This window comes from Bufo gargarizans, chromosome 6, assembly GCF_014858855.1.
Source record: "Bufo gargarizans isolate SCDJY-AF-19 chromosome 6, ASM1485885v1, whole genome shotgun sequence".
Taxonomy (NCBI): Eukaryota; Metazoa; Chordata; class Amphibia; order Anura; family Bufonidae; genus Bufo; species Bufo gargarizans.
The window spans coordinates 60,754,403-60,768,117 of NC_058085.1; the positions used below are offsets into that span (position 1 = coordinate 60,754,403).

General features: G+C 48.1%; 1 protein-coding gene across 1 annotated transcript in view; it reads left to right on the plus strand.

Annotated features, from left to right (window-relative positions):
* The first annotated feature begins 13,082 nt into the window (after window positions 1-13,082).
* Window positions 13,083-13,715, plus strand: part of LOC122941588 (MYCBP associated protein) — a 69,618-nt gene continuing 68,985 nt past the window's right edge. Inside the window, exon 1 of the mRNA XM_044298945.1 lies at window positions 13,083-13,215. Within this exon, the coding sequence (XP_044154880.1) occupies window positions 13,170-13,215 (46 nt within the window). The 5' untranslated portion in view covers window positions 13,083-13,169. The remainder of the gene's footprint in view (window positions 13,216-13,715) is intronic.

The window sequence follows — 13,715 nt, forward strand, 5'->3', positions numbered from 1 at the left end:
TACATTTTGATCAAAAGGCATAAGCCCACTCACCACGCCAAGGTCGCCTCTTTGAGTGGGACCTACTCTGACAAAAAGGCACAGTGACAAAGCGGCACTGCCCTAGTAGGCGGCAGGACCCAGGAGTCATACAGCAACCCTGCTGTCTGACAATGCCACCCATGGCACTGGGTCCCACCAGCACAGCGCCACAAAAACAGCGGCCACCATGCAGTACTGCACCATGTGAACAGTTGTCTAACACAACATGTCCATTGCCATCAGGAACTACAGGTCAATTACCAATTATATGCAGACTTCTGTGAAATTAAAACCACCTGTGCTGAATGGGAGGAGTGCTGATACCAGTAGTAAAGAAGAAAGATTCAACATGCATATATCAAGGGGAGAAAAACAGAACTGGATCGCACATCCACAATGCTATGCTTAGATCTAATTAAACTCTCTTCTCAGCGCAATATTAAAGTGTGCAGCCCCCTATACTGCATGCTGTACAAGAGGCATTAGTGTACATTTTGATCAAAAGGCATAAGCCCACTCACCACGCCAAGGTTGCCTCTTTGAGTGTGCTGAGAAGCAAGTTTAATTAGATCTAAGCATACAATTGTGGATGTGCGATCCAGTTCTGTTTTTCTCCCCTTGATATATGCATGTTGAATCTTTCTTCTTTATTACTGGTATCGGCACTCCTCCCATTCGGCACAGATGGTTTTAATTTTGCTTTGTCACTGCATTGTGCTGTGCCTTTTTGTCAGCGTAGGTCCCACTCAAAGAGGTAACCTTGGTGTGGTGAGTGGGCTTATGCCTTTTGATCAAAATGTACACTAATGCCTCTTGTACAGCATGCAGTGTAGGGGGCTGTACACTTCAATATTTTTTTTCTCCCTTTGATATATGGATTACCACAATGAAGGCTTTACCACGCCAGGCATTATGTCTGGTTTAAAGGGGACGCCCCATTAAAGTGGTTGTTCACTCAACCTTGGGCCTTATGGTCCAGCGGCTCCCCCTCCCCACCATGACCCAGTGACATAACGCATGCGGGTTACGTCACTGGCTGCAGTGGCCACGTGACTCGCTTCAACCCAGTTGTTGATGCAGGGAGATTGGTGATCTGCAGTGAAGGGGATCAGATGACTCCCTCTGCAGGTCTGGGAACGCAGAGGGTCTGTCTGAAAGTCTGCTGGGGATAAGGAACCCCTTTAAGACAACTTATCCATTCTCCACAGGATAGGGGATAAATGTTTGATCGGCAAGGGTCCAACCTCTGGAGTTCTGCTGATCAGGAGAATGAGGGCCTGTGCTCTCTGTTTGAATGGAGCGGTAGACATGCATGCACACTGCTGCTCCATTCAGCTCGGAGATGGTGGATAGCTATCTCTGGTAGACCCATTTAGCTGGATGAAGCAGCAGGGAGCATGCAGGACCGCCGCGCCGCATTATTCACACTGGCATAGGCCTCCATTCTCATCAGTGGGGGCCCCAGCAGTTGGACCCTCGCCGATCAGACACCCATCCTGAGGAAGAGTTTGCAGTGGGAGAACTCCTTTAATATGGAAAATCAAGCAGGCAGATTCCCTTTATCTTGTTGTACATGGTTTTGTATAACCTTAGACATTTATTTAATATGAATAAAGCATTTTCTAGATTTGTGTTTTTTTTGTATTATCTGACCATGGAGCCTATTGTACATTTATAAATACATTGATTTTCTAGAGTTCAGTGGCAGACTGTAAATCCAACATGTTCCTTCCCTGGTATACACAGAGGAGTCTGTTCATACCCTCTCACTGTGAAGTTTCTAGTTCCAAAATACACCGTTGTGATGACCTCAGTGACAAGGTGGTTGTTGGTTCATTCGTGAAGATGTCCATGAAAGATCTGTGCTTGGCCTTTCTGTCCTCTGTGTGTTATCCTTTTCACCACGTACACTACACACATTAAAATCAATGGAAGGGATATGAAAACCAGGTCCTCCAGTTATTTGTCAGACGTTTGGAATATGAGGGCAGTGACCTGACTGGGTGTCTTGGGAAACTACTCCATCACCAGTGCTGATACCTGTCCAGCAATACTGTGCCTCATTAAAGGGGTCATCCAGATGGCCAGTAACAAGACAGGCCCTCAATAGATTATGGTTGGGATCTACTAAAATACAGTAAATAATGAGGTAAAATTTGCAATCTTGCTAAATCAGGCAAGTGATATGAAAGGTGTGCGTGGTGCTCAGAGACCTAGTGAAAAAAGGGGTCAGGATGGCAATTCCCCCCCCCCCCCAAGTGCAAAGAGACACAACTACAAGGCAAGTGTCTGGCTCCCAGCTAGTATCACGCGCGCATCCGATCAACCATCTGGTGCCCAGCACCTTGCATCCAAGCACTGCCGTTCCTGTGCTGTCCTCAACATCTTTCTTCGGTCTCAACACATGGGAAATAGCTGGAGATGCCCATTCCACCACTCCCTGGCTGAGGCAGGTCAACGCAGCTTTAGAACAGCGAGGCCGGGGCATCGGAGAGGTCATGATTTTTTTTTTTTTTTAACCTATTCTGCCCCATTTGGAAACCCCTTTAATGTCTCTGAGAACCCCGCACATGGCATTTTTTTTTTACACTTAAAAACATTGTCTAGATATGATCCTACAAGCTGTTTTGTGGCGATTGTCTTCACGTTTGGGCTTGTGTTTTGGTTTTGTAGTGTGCTTATTTTGCTGGGGGGGTTTAGCCCAAAAAATCTGCTCCAGACGTTGCACGGTGGTCTATAGGAAATATTTAAAGGGAATCTGTCACCTGCTTTTAGCATTTTAAGCTTTCAACATTGCCCTGTTCAATAAAGTACCCTTTTTCCTGCAGTGGTCTTCTTACTTTATTTTGTTTTGTCATTTTGTTAAAAAAAACAAAAAACTCTCTTTCTGATATGCTAATGAAGCTCCAAGGTGCCCAGAGGGGCGTTTTTTCCCCTCTCTGGAGCCCAGTGACGCCCCTCCTGCAGTGCCCAGCCCGCCTTAATTTGAAGCCCAAGAACGCCTCCTGATCCCGAAATAACCTCCCACAGCCGAGGGAACTGGTTCCGCCCCTCGCCACATCATCTTCTACCTTCAGAAATCTCGCGCAGGCGCAGTACCGCCTGTGGCCTGCATGATCATCAAGCTCCTGAGGCAACAGCGCTCAGATTACATCACTGGGCTTGGCGCATGCCCAGTGAGACTTTTGAGGCTGTTGCCCTCAGGAGCTTGATGATCGCGCAGGCGGTACTGTGCCTGCGCGAGATTTCGAGCGGCCGACGGGAAGAACGGGGCATTTCTTGAAGGTAGAAGATGAGGGGGCAGAACCGTCTGCCGGGGCTGTGGGAGATTATTTCAGGAACAAAATAAAGTAAGGACCACTGCAGGAAATAAGGTACTTTATTGAACAGGGCAATGTTGAAAGCTTAAAATGCTAAAAGCAGGTGATGGATTCCCTTAAAGCGCAGGATAAAAAGGAATTTATTATTATTTTTTTTCTAGAGTTTTTTTGATCCTTGTGGTGAATTATTCTGGGTCAATGCCTTTTTCTATTTTCTGCCATGTGCATCTTTGAAAGCCACAACTTTTTTTTGCTGTTCGGTCATATTAATTTGCACCTTTTTCAAAGATATATAGGGCTTCATTTTTCCTTTTTATTTAATTTTTTTCAGTTTTTATACTTATTATTATTATTTTTTTGCTAGGGCATTTTTTATTATACCCGCAGGTGCAAGCTTACTGGCAATAATACAGCAAACAAATAAAGTAGCAGCACACCACTAAAGAAGCTACCTTGTCGTCTGGTAGGTGGGCCCGACATATTTTTGATCAATAATATGCGCTAAGAGCTTCTTTACTGCATTTGCAGTAAGTATTGGCGTCATGTATTTGACCCTGTTCACACATTCACCTGTATACTCAGTCTTAGTGCATTTAGTGGTGTACTGCTACTTTGTTTGATATGTTTTTTTTTTTTTTTAAGCTTCTCTTTATTTTACACTTGTGCCCTCCATAAGGTCAAGCTGGGGTTGGGCGTTACTTTAAAAAAAATTTTTTTGCTGATTTTGCCTGTAACTGGGGTTGACTTATTAGCTCCAATTACAGGGGAATACAGCCTTCAGAGACATTGTGGTTGTGCAGCCTCACTGCAGCGTTAACCTAGGAGCTTGTACGGACTCCTGGCCCCTGGTGATCACAAGCCTGCTGGGACCAGAGCAGAAAGTGGCATTGTCACTCCTGATCAGTATACACAGCGGAGATAAGCATGCCAGAGGTGGTTTATAGTTGACGGGCGGCCCAGAACTGGTTCAGCATGCTCGGGGTCTGATGTTTTTGTCCCATTGTGTGTTGGCATTTGTCCTGCCCCCCAACACATTCACTGCCCATACCCCTGAAGACGCCAAGGCATTTGGCGAAACATGTCGGGGGGCAGAGAGTAAATGATTTGTGTTTTAGCCAGCAAGCGCCATGCCCAGCAAAGAAACTTGAAATATGAATAAGGCCTCATGCACACGACCGTTGTGTGCATCCGTGGCCGTTGTGCCGTTTTCCTTTTTTTTTTCGCGGACCCATTGACTTTCAATGGGTCCGTGGAAAAATCGGAAAATGCACCGTTTTGCAGCCGAGGCCGTGATCCGTGTATCCTGTCCGTCAAAAAAAAATGACCTGTCCTATTTTTTTGACGGACAACGGTTCATGGACCTTTTCAAGTCAATGGGTCTGTGAAAGAACACGGATGCACACAAGATTGGCATCCGTGTCCATGATCCGTGGCCGTAGGTTGCTTTCATACAGACGGATCCGAAGATCCGTCTGCATAAAAGCTTTTTCAGATCTAAGTTTTCACTTCGTGAAAACTCATATCCGACAGTATATTCTAACACAGAAGCGTTCCTATGGTGATGGGGACGCTTCTAGTTAGAATACACTACAAACTGTGTACAAGACTGCCCCCTGCTGCCTGGCAGCACCCGATCTCTTACAGGGGGCCGTGATCAGCACAATTAACCCCTTCAGGTGCGGCACCTGAAGGGGTTAATTGTACTATCATATCCCCCTGTAAGAGCTCAGGGCTGCCAGGCAGCAGGGGGCAGACCCCCCTCCCCAGTTTGAATATCATTGGTGGCCAGTGCGCCCCCCCCCCCCTCCCTCCCTCTATTGTAATAATAGCTTGGTGGCCAGTGTGCGCCCCCCCATCGGGCCCCCCCTTCCTCCCTCTATTGTAATAAATCGTTGGTGGCACAGTGCGCTACCTCCTAATGTGTTCCCTTTACTGCTTAGGCCTCATGCACACGACAGTTTATTTTCACGGTCCGCAAAAACGGGGTCCGTAGGTCCGTGATCCGTGACCGTTTTTTCGTCCGTGGGTCTTCCTTGATTTTTGGAGGATCCACGGACATGAAAAAAAAGTCGTTTTGGTGTCCGCCTGGCCGCGCAGAGCCAAACGGATCCGTCCTGAATTACAATGCAAGTCAATGGGGACGGATCTGTTTGACATTGACACAATATGGTGCAATTGCAAACGGATCCGTCCCCATTGACTTTCAATGTAAAGTCAGGAGTCCCTTTACTTTCACACTTGCGTTCATATAATGCAGACGGTGGCTCCGTTCAGAGCGGATCCGTCTGCATTATATTGTTAAAACATTTCTAAGTGTGAAAGTAGCCTCAGACGGATCCGTCCAGACTTTACATTGAAAGTCAATGGGGGACGGATCCGTTTGAAAATTGAGCCACAGTGTGTCATCTTCAAACGGATCCGTCCCCATTGACTTACATTGTAAGTCTGGACGGATCCGCTTGCCTCCGCACGGCCAGGCGGACACCCGAACATAACTTGAAGCGTCCCCATCACCATGGGAACGCCTCTATGTTAGAATATACTGTCGGATATGAGCTACATCGTGAAACTCAGATCCGACAGTATATTCTAACACAGAGGCGTTCCCATGGTGATGGGGACGCTTCAGGTTAGAATATACTGAAAAACTGTGTACATGACTGCCCCCTGCTGCCTGGCAGCACCCGATCTCTTACAGGGGGGCCGTGATCAGCACAATTAACCCCTTCAGGTGCGGCACCTGAAGGGGTTAATTGTACTATCATATCCCCCTGTAAGAGCTCAGGGCTGCCAGGCAGCAGGGGGCAGACCCCCCTCCCCAGTTTGAATATCATTGGTGGCCAGTGCGGCCCCCCCCCTCCCTCCCTCTATTGTAATAATAGCTTGGTGGCCAGTGTGCGCCCCCCCATCGGGCCCCCCCCTCCCTCCCTCTATTGTAATAAATCGTTGGTGGCACAGTGTGCGCCCCCCATCGGCCCCCCCTGCCTCTATAGCAGTAACAACATTGGTGGCCAGTGTGCGGCCTCCCATCTCCCCCCCCCCCCCCGATCATTGGTGGCAGCGGGGTTCCGATCGGAGTCCCAGTTTAATCGCTGGGGCTCCGATCGGTAACCATGGCAACCAGGACACTACTGCAGTCCTGGTTGCCATGGTTACTTAGCAATAGTAGAAGATTCATAGTTACCTGCTTGCTGCTGTGATGTTCGTGTCCGGCCGGGAGCTCCACCTACTGGTAAGTGACAGGTCTGTGCGGCGCATTGCTAAAGGACTGTCACTTACCAGTAGGAGGAGCTCCCGGCCGGTCACAGACATCGCAGCAGCAAGCAGGTAAGTATGAATCTTCTACTATTGTACTATTGCTAAGTAACCATGGCAATCAGGGCTGCAGTAGCGTCCTGGTTGCCATGGTTACCGATCGGAGCCCCAGCGATTAAACTGTGACTCCGATCGGAACTCCGCTGCCACCAATGATCGGGGGGGGGGGGGGGGGAAGATGGGAGGCCGCACACTGCCACCAATGTTGTTACTGCTATAGAGGGAGGGGGGCCGATGGGGGGGCGCACACTGTGCCACCAACGATTTATTACAATAGAGGGAGGGGGGGGGGCGATGGGGGGCGCACACTGTGCCACCAACGATTTATTACAATAGAGGGGGGGGGGGGGGCCGCACTGGCCACCAATGATATTCAAACTGGGGAGGGGGGGGGGGGGTCTGCTGATCTCTTACAGGGGGATATGATAGTACAATTAACCCCTTCAGGTGCGGCACCTGAGGAGTTAATGGTGCTGATCCCGGCCCCCCTGTAAGAGATCGGGTGCTGCCAGGCAGCAGGGGGCAGTCATGTACACAGTTTTTCAGTATATTCTAACCTGAAGCGTCCCCATCACCATGGGAACGCCTCTGTGTTAGAATATACTGTCGGATCTGAGTTTCACGATGTAGCTCATATCCGACAGTATATTCTAACATAGAGGCGTTCCCATGGTGATGGGGACGCTTCAAGTTATGTTCGGGTGTCCGCCTGGCCGTGCGGAGGCAAGCGGATCTGTCCAGACTTACAATGTAAGTTAATGGGGACGGATCCGTTTGAAGATGACACACTGTGGCTCAATTTTCAAACGGATCCGTCCCCCATTGACTTTCAATGTAAAGTCTGGACGGATCCGTCTGAGGCTACTTTCACACTTAGAAATGTTTTAACAATATAATGCAGACGGATACGCTCTGAACAGAGCCACCGTCTGCATTATATGAACGCAAGTGTGAAAGTAAAGGGACTCCTGACTTTACATTGAAAGTCAATGGGGACGGATCCGTTTGCAATTGCACCATATTGTGTCAATGTCAAACGGATCCGTCCCCATTGACTTGCATTGTAATTCAGGACGGATCCGTTTGGCTCCGCACGGCCAGGCGGACACCAAAACGACTTTTTTTCATGTCCGTGGATCCTCCAAAAATCAAGGAAGACCCACGGACGAAAAAACGGTCACGGATCACGGACCCCGTTTTTGCGGACCGTGAAAATAAACTGTCGTGTGCATGAGGCCTAAGGCTCCATTCACACGTCCGCAATGTGTTTTGCGGATACACGGAGACACGGATCCGCAAAACACGGAAAGCGGCAATGTGCTTTCCGCATTTTGCGGACCGCACATTGCCGACATAATAGAATATGCCTGTTCTTGTCCGCAATTGCGGACAAGAATAGGACATGTTCTATTTTTTTGTGGAAACGGAAGCACGGATGCGGAAGTGCGGATCCGCAAATGTGGATGCGGACAGCACATTCCGTCCCCATAGAGAATGAATGGGTCTGCATCCTTTCCGCAAAATTGCGGAAAGGATGCGGACCCATTTTGCGGACGTGTGAATGGAGCCTAAGCAGTAAAGGGAACACGTTAGGAGGTAGCGCACTGTGAAACCAACAGTGTGCACCAAATAAAGCAACAGTGCAGACAGACATACAGTTACAAGTGAAGGTCGCCCCCTAGTGGTTTCACTTTAGTAGAATATTTAGACTACATGTGGATGATAGCCGGTGACAGAGCAGGCACAGCTGAGAATTTTAACTTAGTTCCAGTTAATTTTATGGACAAGTAATAAATGTTAAATTCTAGTATTAAAATAACACGTGTCAACCTAGAGACATTAATGGTCTAGTGACTAATTGTAAATAATCAGATTGTTACTTCTCAACACGTGTTATAGGGTCAAATGTAAATAAAGGCATTTTATTACTGGCGCATTTTGCACTTACGTATTATCCCTGTACTGCTCTAGAGAAGAAGTGACATTATGGAGGGGACATACTTTCCTACATAAAAAATAAATATATAAATTTGGGAGGCATACAAAAAAAAAATTGCCGCACTGGCCACCAATGATATTCAAACTGGGGAGGGGGGGGGGGGGGTCTGCTGATCTCTTACAGGGGGATATGATAGTACAATTAACCCCTTCAGGTGCGGCACCTGAGGAGTTAATTGTGCTGATCACGGCCCCCCTGTAAGAGATCGGGTGCTGCCAGGCAGCAGGGGGCAGTCATGTACACAGTTTTTCAGTATATTCTAACCTGAAGCGTCCCCATCACCATGGGAACGCCTCTGTGTTAGAATATACTGTCGGATCTGAGTTTCACGATGTAGCTCATATCCGACAGTATATTCTAACATAGAGGCCGCACTGGCCACCAATGATATTCAAACTGGGGAGGGGGGGGGGGGTCTGCTGATCTCTTACAGGGGGATATGATAGTACAATTAACCCCTTCAGGTGCGGCACCTGAGGAGTTAATTGTGCTGATCACGGCCCCCCTGTAAGAGATCGGGTGCTGCCAGGCAGCAGGGGGCAGTCATGTACACAGTTTTTCAGTATATTCTAACCTGAAGCGTCCCCATCACCATGGGAACGCCTCTGTGTTAGAATATACTGTCGGATCTGAGTTTCACGATGTAGCTCATATCCGACAGTATATTCTAACATAGAGGCGTTCCCATGGTGATGGGGACGCTTCAAGTTATGTTCGGGTGTCCGCCTGGCCGTGCGGAGGCAAGCGGATCTGTCCAGACTTACAATGTAAGTTAATGGGGACGGATCCGTTTGAAGATGACACACTGTGGCTCAATTTTCAAACGGATCCGTCCCCCATTGACTTTCAATGTAAAGTCTGGACGGATCCGTCTGAGGCTACTTTCACACTTAGAAATGTTTTAACAATATAATGCAGACGGATACGCTCTGAACAGAGCCACCGTCTGCATTATATGAACGCAAGTGTGAAAGTAAAGGGACTCCTGACTTTACATTGAAAGTCAATGGGGACGGATCCGTTTGCAATTGCACCATATTGTGTCAATGTCAAACGGATCCGTCCCCATTGACTTGCATTGTAATTCAGGACGGATCCGTTTGGCTCCGCACGGCCAGGCGGACACCAAAACGACTTTTTTTCATGTCCGTGGATCCTCCAAAAATCAAGGAAGACCCACGGACGAAAAAACGGTCACGGATCACGGACCCCGTTTTTGCGGACCGTGAAAATAAACTGTCGTGTGCATGAGGCCTAAGGCTCCATTCACACGTCCGCAATGTGTTTTGCGGATACACGGAGACACGGATCCGCAAAACACGGAAAGCGGCAATGTGCTTTCCGCATTTTGCGGACCGCACATTGCCGACATAATAGAATATGCCTGTTCTTGTCCGCAATTGCGGACAAGAATAGGACATGTTCTATTTTTTTGTGGAAACGGAAGCACGGATGCGGAAGTGCGGATCCGCAAATGTGGATGCGGACAGCACATTCCGTCCCCATAGAGAATGAATGGGTCTGCATCCTTTCCGCAAAATTGCGGAAAGGATGCGGACCCATTTTGCGGACGTGTGAATGGAGCCTAAGCAGTAAAGGGAACACGTTAGGAGGTAGCGCACTGTGAAACCAACAGTGTGCACCAAATAAAGCAACAGTGCAGACAGACATACAGTTACAAGTGAAGGTCGCCCCCTAGTGGTTTCACTTTAGTAGAATATTTAGACTACATGTGGATGATAGCCGGTGACAGAGCAGGCACAGCTGAGAATTTTAACTTAGTTCCAGTTAATTTTATGGACAAGTAATAAATGTTAAATTCTAGTATTAAAATAACACGTGTCAACCTAGAGACATTAATGGTCTAGTGACTAATTGTAAATAATCAGATTGTTACTTCTCAACACGTGTTATAGGGTCAAATGTAAATAAAGGCATTTTATTACTGGCGCATTTTGCACTTACGTATTATCCCTGTACTGCTCTAGAGAAGAAGTGACATTATGGAGGGGACATACTTTCCTACATAAAAAATAAATATATAAATTTGGGAGGCATACAAAAAAAAAATTGCTATGAAAAAAACCCCAGGTGGTTAAACATTGTGTTTTTTGCCCATATAGGGGGTCATTTATCAAACTGATGTAAAGTAGAACTGGCTTAGTTGCCCATAGCAACCAATCAGGTTCCTCCTTTCATTTTCCAAAGGAGCTGTCCAAAATGAAAGGTGGAATCTGATTGGTTGCTATGGGTAACTAAGCCAGTTCTACTTTACACCAGTTTGATAAATGACCCCCCTATATGGGGAAAAAAAAACGCACTACACAAAACTGTGTGGAGGCCCCTGTGGTGACGGGGCCTGCTGAGGTTTCCTGGAGATGTCAGTGCCTCAACAAAATCTCACTTTGGTCAGCTTACCTCTAAGTCCATGCCTCGTGCACACGACCGTGTTGCGCATCTGTGTCCGATCTGCATTTTTTTTTGGATTGCACATGGATCCATTTATTTCTATGGGTCTGCCAAAAACCAGACCGCACTGATGTCATCCGTAGGCTCTGTGTGAATCTGTCTGTCCATGCCCCAAATCGTAGAACACATCTTATTCTGGTCCGAACTGTAGATGAGAAGAGCCATTTCTATTAGACGTCATGCACACTGTGGGGCGCTGTGCACTCTGCATCGCGGTGGGGACCCACTGACTTCAATGGAGCCGCGGCAAAACATAGGTGTTCTATCTTTTGTGGCCAGGAAACAGACGGAAGCCCTTCCATGGGCTTCTGGGTCCTTGCCGCAAAAGATAGATCATGTCGTGTATAGGGCTGCAGCTATCGACTATTTTTGTAATCCAGTATTCTATCGATTAATCCAATGATTAATCGAGCACTCTAATAAAAAATTCATTAAAAGAACTCATCGGCCCCCCCCCCAGTGGCATCAGCTTCCTCCCCAGTGGCATCAGCTTCCTCCCCAGTGGCATCAGCTTCCTCCCCAGTGGCATCAGCTTCCTCCCCAGTGGCATCAGCTTCCGTCCCAGTGGCATCAGCTTCCTCCCCAGTGCCATCAGCTTCCTCCCCAGTGGCATCAGCTTCCTCCCCAGTGGCATCAGCTTCCTTCCCAGTGCCATCAGCTGCCCCCCCAGTGCCACCAACTCGCCCTCCTAGCCATGTCCCCAGGGCCAGTACTTACCTTTCCTGTAGGGCAGGGATGTCAAACTCGTGGCCCTCCAGCTGTTGCAAAACTACAACTCCCATCATGCCTGGGCATACTACAGCTATCAGGGAATGATGGGAGTTGTAGTTTTGCAACATCTGGAGGGCCATGAGTTTGACATCCATGCTGTAGGGTGTACGAGCGCCGCTCCACAATCTTCTTCTCTGCGCGCTGCACTGTTGTCCTGACGTCACACAGCGTAGGGTCATAGTGCGCGCTTACGTGCACTATATCCTGGTGATTTGTCAGGTGGGTGGTGCGGGCCGGCGGGTGACCACGGACTGATGAGTAATAGCAAGTGCTTCACTTCGAAATTTTTGTGTCATGTGACGGAGCGTCACGACACAAAAATTTTGAGGATTTTTTTGTGTCTAATTACTCGATTCAATCGAGTAATTGTTTCAGCCCTAGTCGTATATAACAGACCAAATTGTAGTCAATGGGTCCACACCAGCGGAGTGCCCACGGCCAGTGTCTATGTTTAGCGTACCCGCAATTTGTGGTCCGCAACACGGACACGACAGCCCCATGAAGGTGTGCATGAAGCCTTGGGAGAGGGAAAAGATGCAGAAAGCACAAGGAAGGTGTCCGTATTTTGCGGATCCGTATTATGTAGTAAATTTTTAAAATGTAAGAGCTCATGCACACAGATGTATTTTCTTTTCGTGTCCGTTCTGGTTTTTTACGGAATGTATGCGGAACCATTCATTCAAAAACCGGAAGTTACTCCATGTGCATTCCGTTTCCATATGTCCGTTCTGCAAACTGCAAAAAAAAACAGAACATGTCCTATTATTGGCCGCATTACGGAGACGGATAGGACTGTTTTATTAGAGGCCAGTTCTGTTCCGCAAAATACGGAATGCACACGGACGTCATCCATTTTTTGTGGACCGCAAAATACATACAGTCGTGTGCATGGGCCCTAAGCTACAATTGTGTAGGAAAGTGCATCACCTTTTGTGAGGGGCCACTTCATCAAGCCAGGGACATATGTACAGTTTTCATAATAAAAAAATAAAAAAAACGCACTTGCAAATAATTCAGCAAAATGAACGATGGAAACGTACAAGTCGCCTGCACAGTGAGTACACTAGCGGGAGTGCGCGCGCCTCTGTGCCTTCTTATAGAGGCGCCTCTAGGGGGCGCGCACGCAAACAGGACGTGAGCTGACCTCGGCAGTAAGAACGGCCAGGAGCGTCACGCCTGCTCGCACTGGCTTATGGGGCTTGTAGTTCGGGGAGGGGATAACATATACGGCTCACTTGTGTACCGTTACCATAGCTACCGTTCTCCAGGACATCATGGCGAACAAGGCTGGGAAAAGAGAGTCTCGTACCAGGACTCCGGGTAATCTAAGATATATCTGACAACTAGGGGAGGTCATGTACATACTCCTGACCAACCCATAGGATGTGTGCAATGTTCCCTGTCTGGGGCTGGGCACTGACCACATCATCCCTGGTGTGCAGTTATAAAAGGGTCTGACCCCCATTGTGTGGTTACTGGAGGTGGTAGGAGAGGGTCTGGTCCTCAGCGAGGCCGCAGTCACCTTTCCACCTGATTTTTAGTAGAATTAAAAGTTTTATTAATTGAGGCTCTGAATTAAATGGTTAAAGGGGGCTTCCAGGGCGCCCGCTGGGGCTCGGCGATCACCTCTACTCCATGTGATCTCTGCAGCCAATCACCAGCCTCAGTAGTCATGTGACGTAGTCAGATATGTTATCAGAGTAGTCATCCCGTGCTACCTGACGTGACCACAGAGGCCAGTGATTGGCTGCAGCAATCACATGGAGTAGTCAGTGATGTGATTGCTGCGGAGTGGCAGATGGGGTCCTGGAAACCCCCTT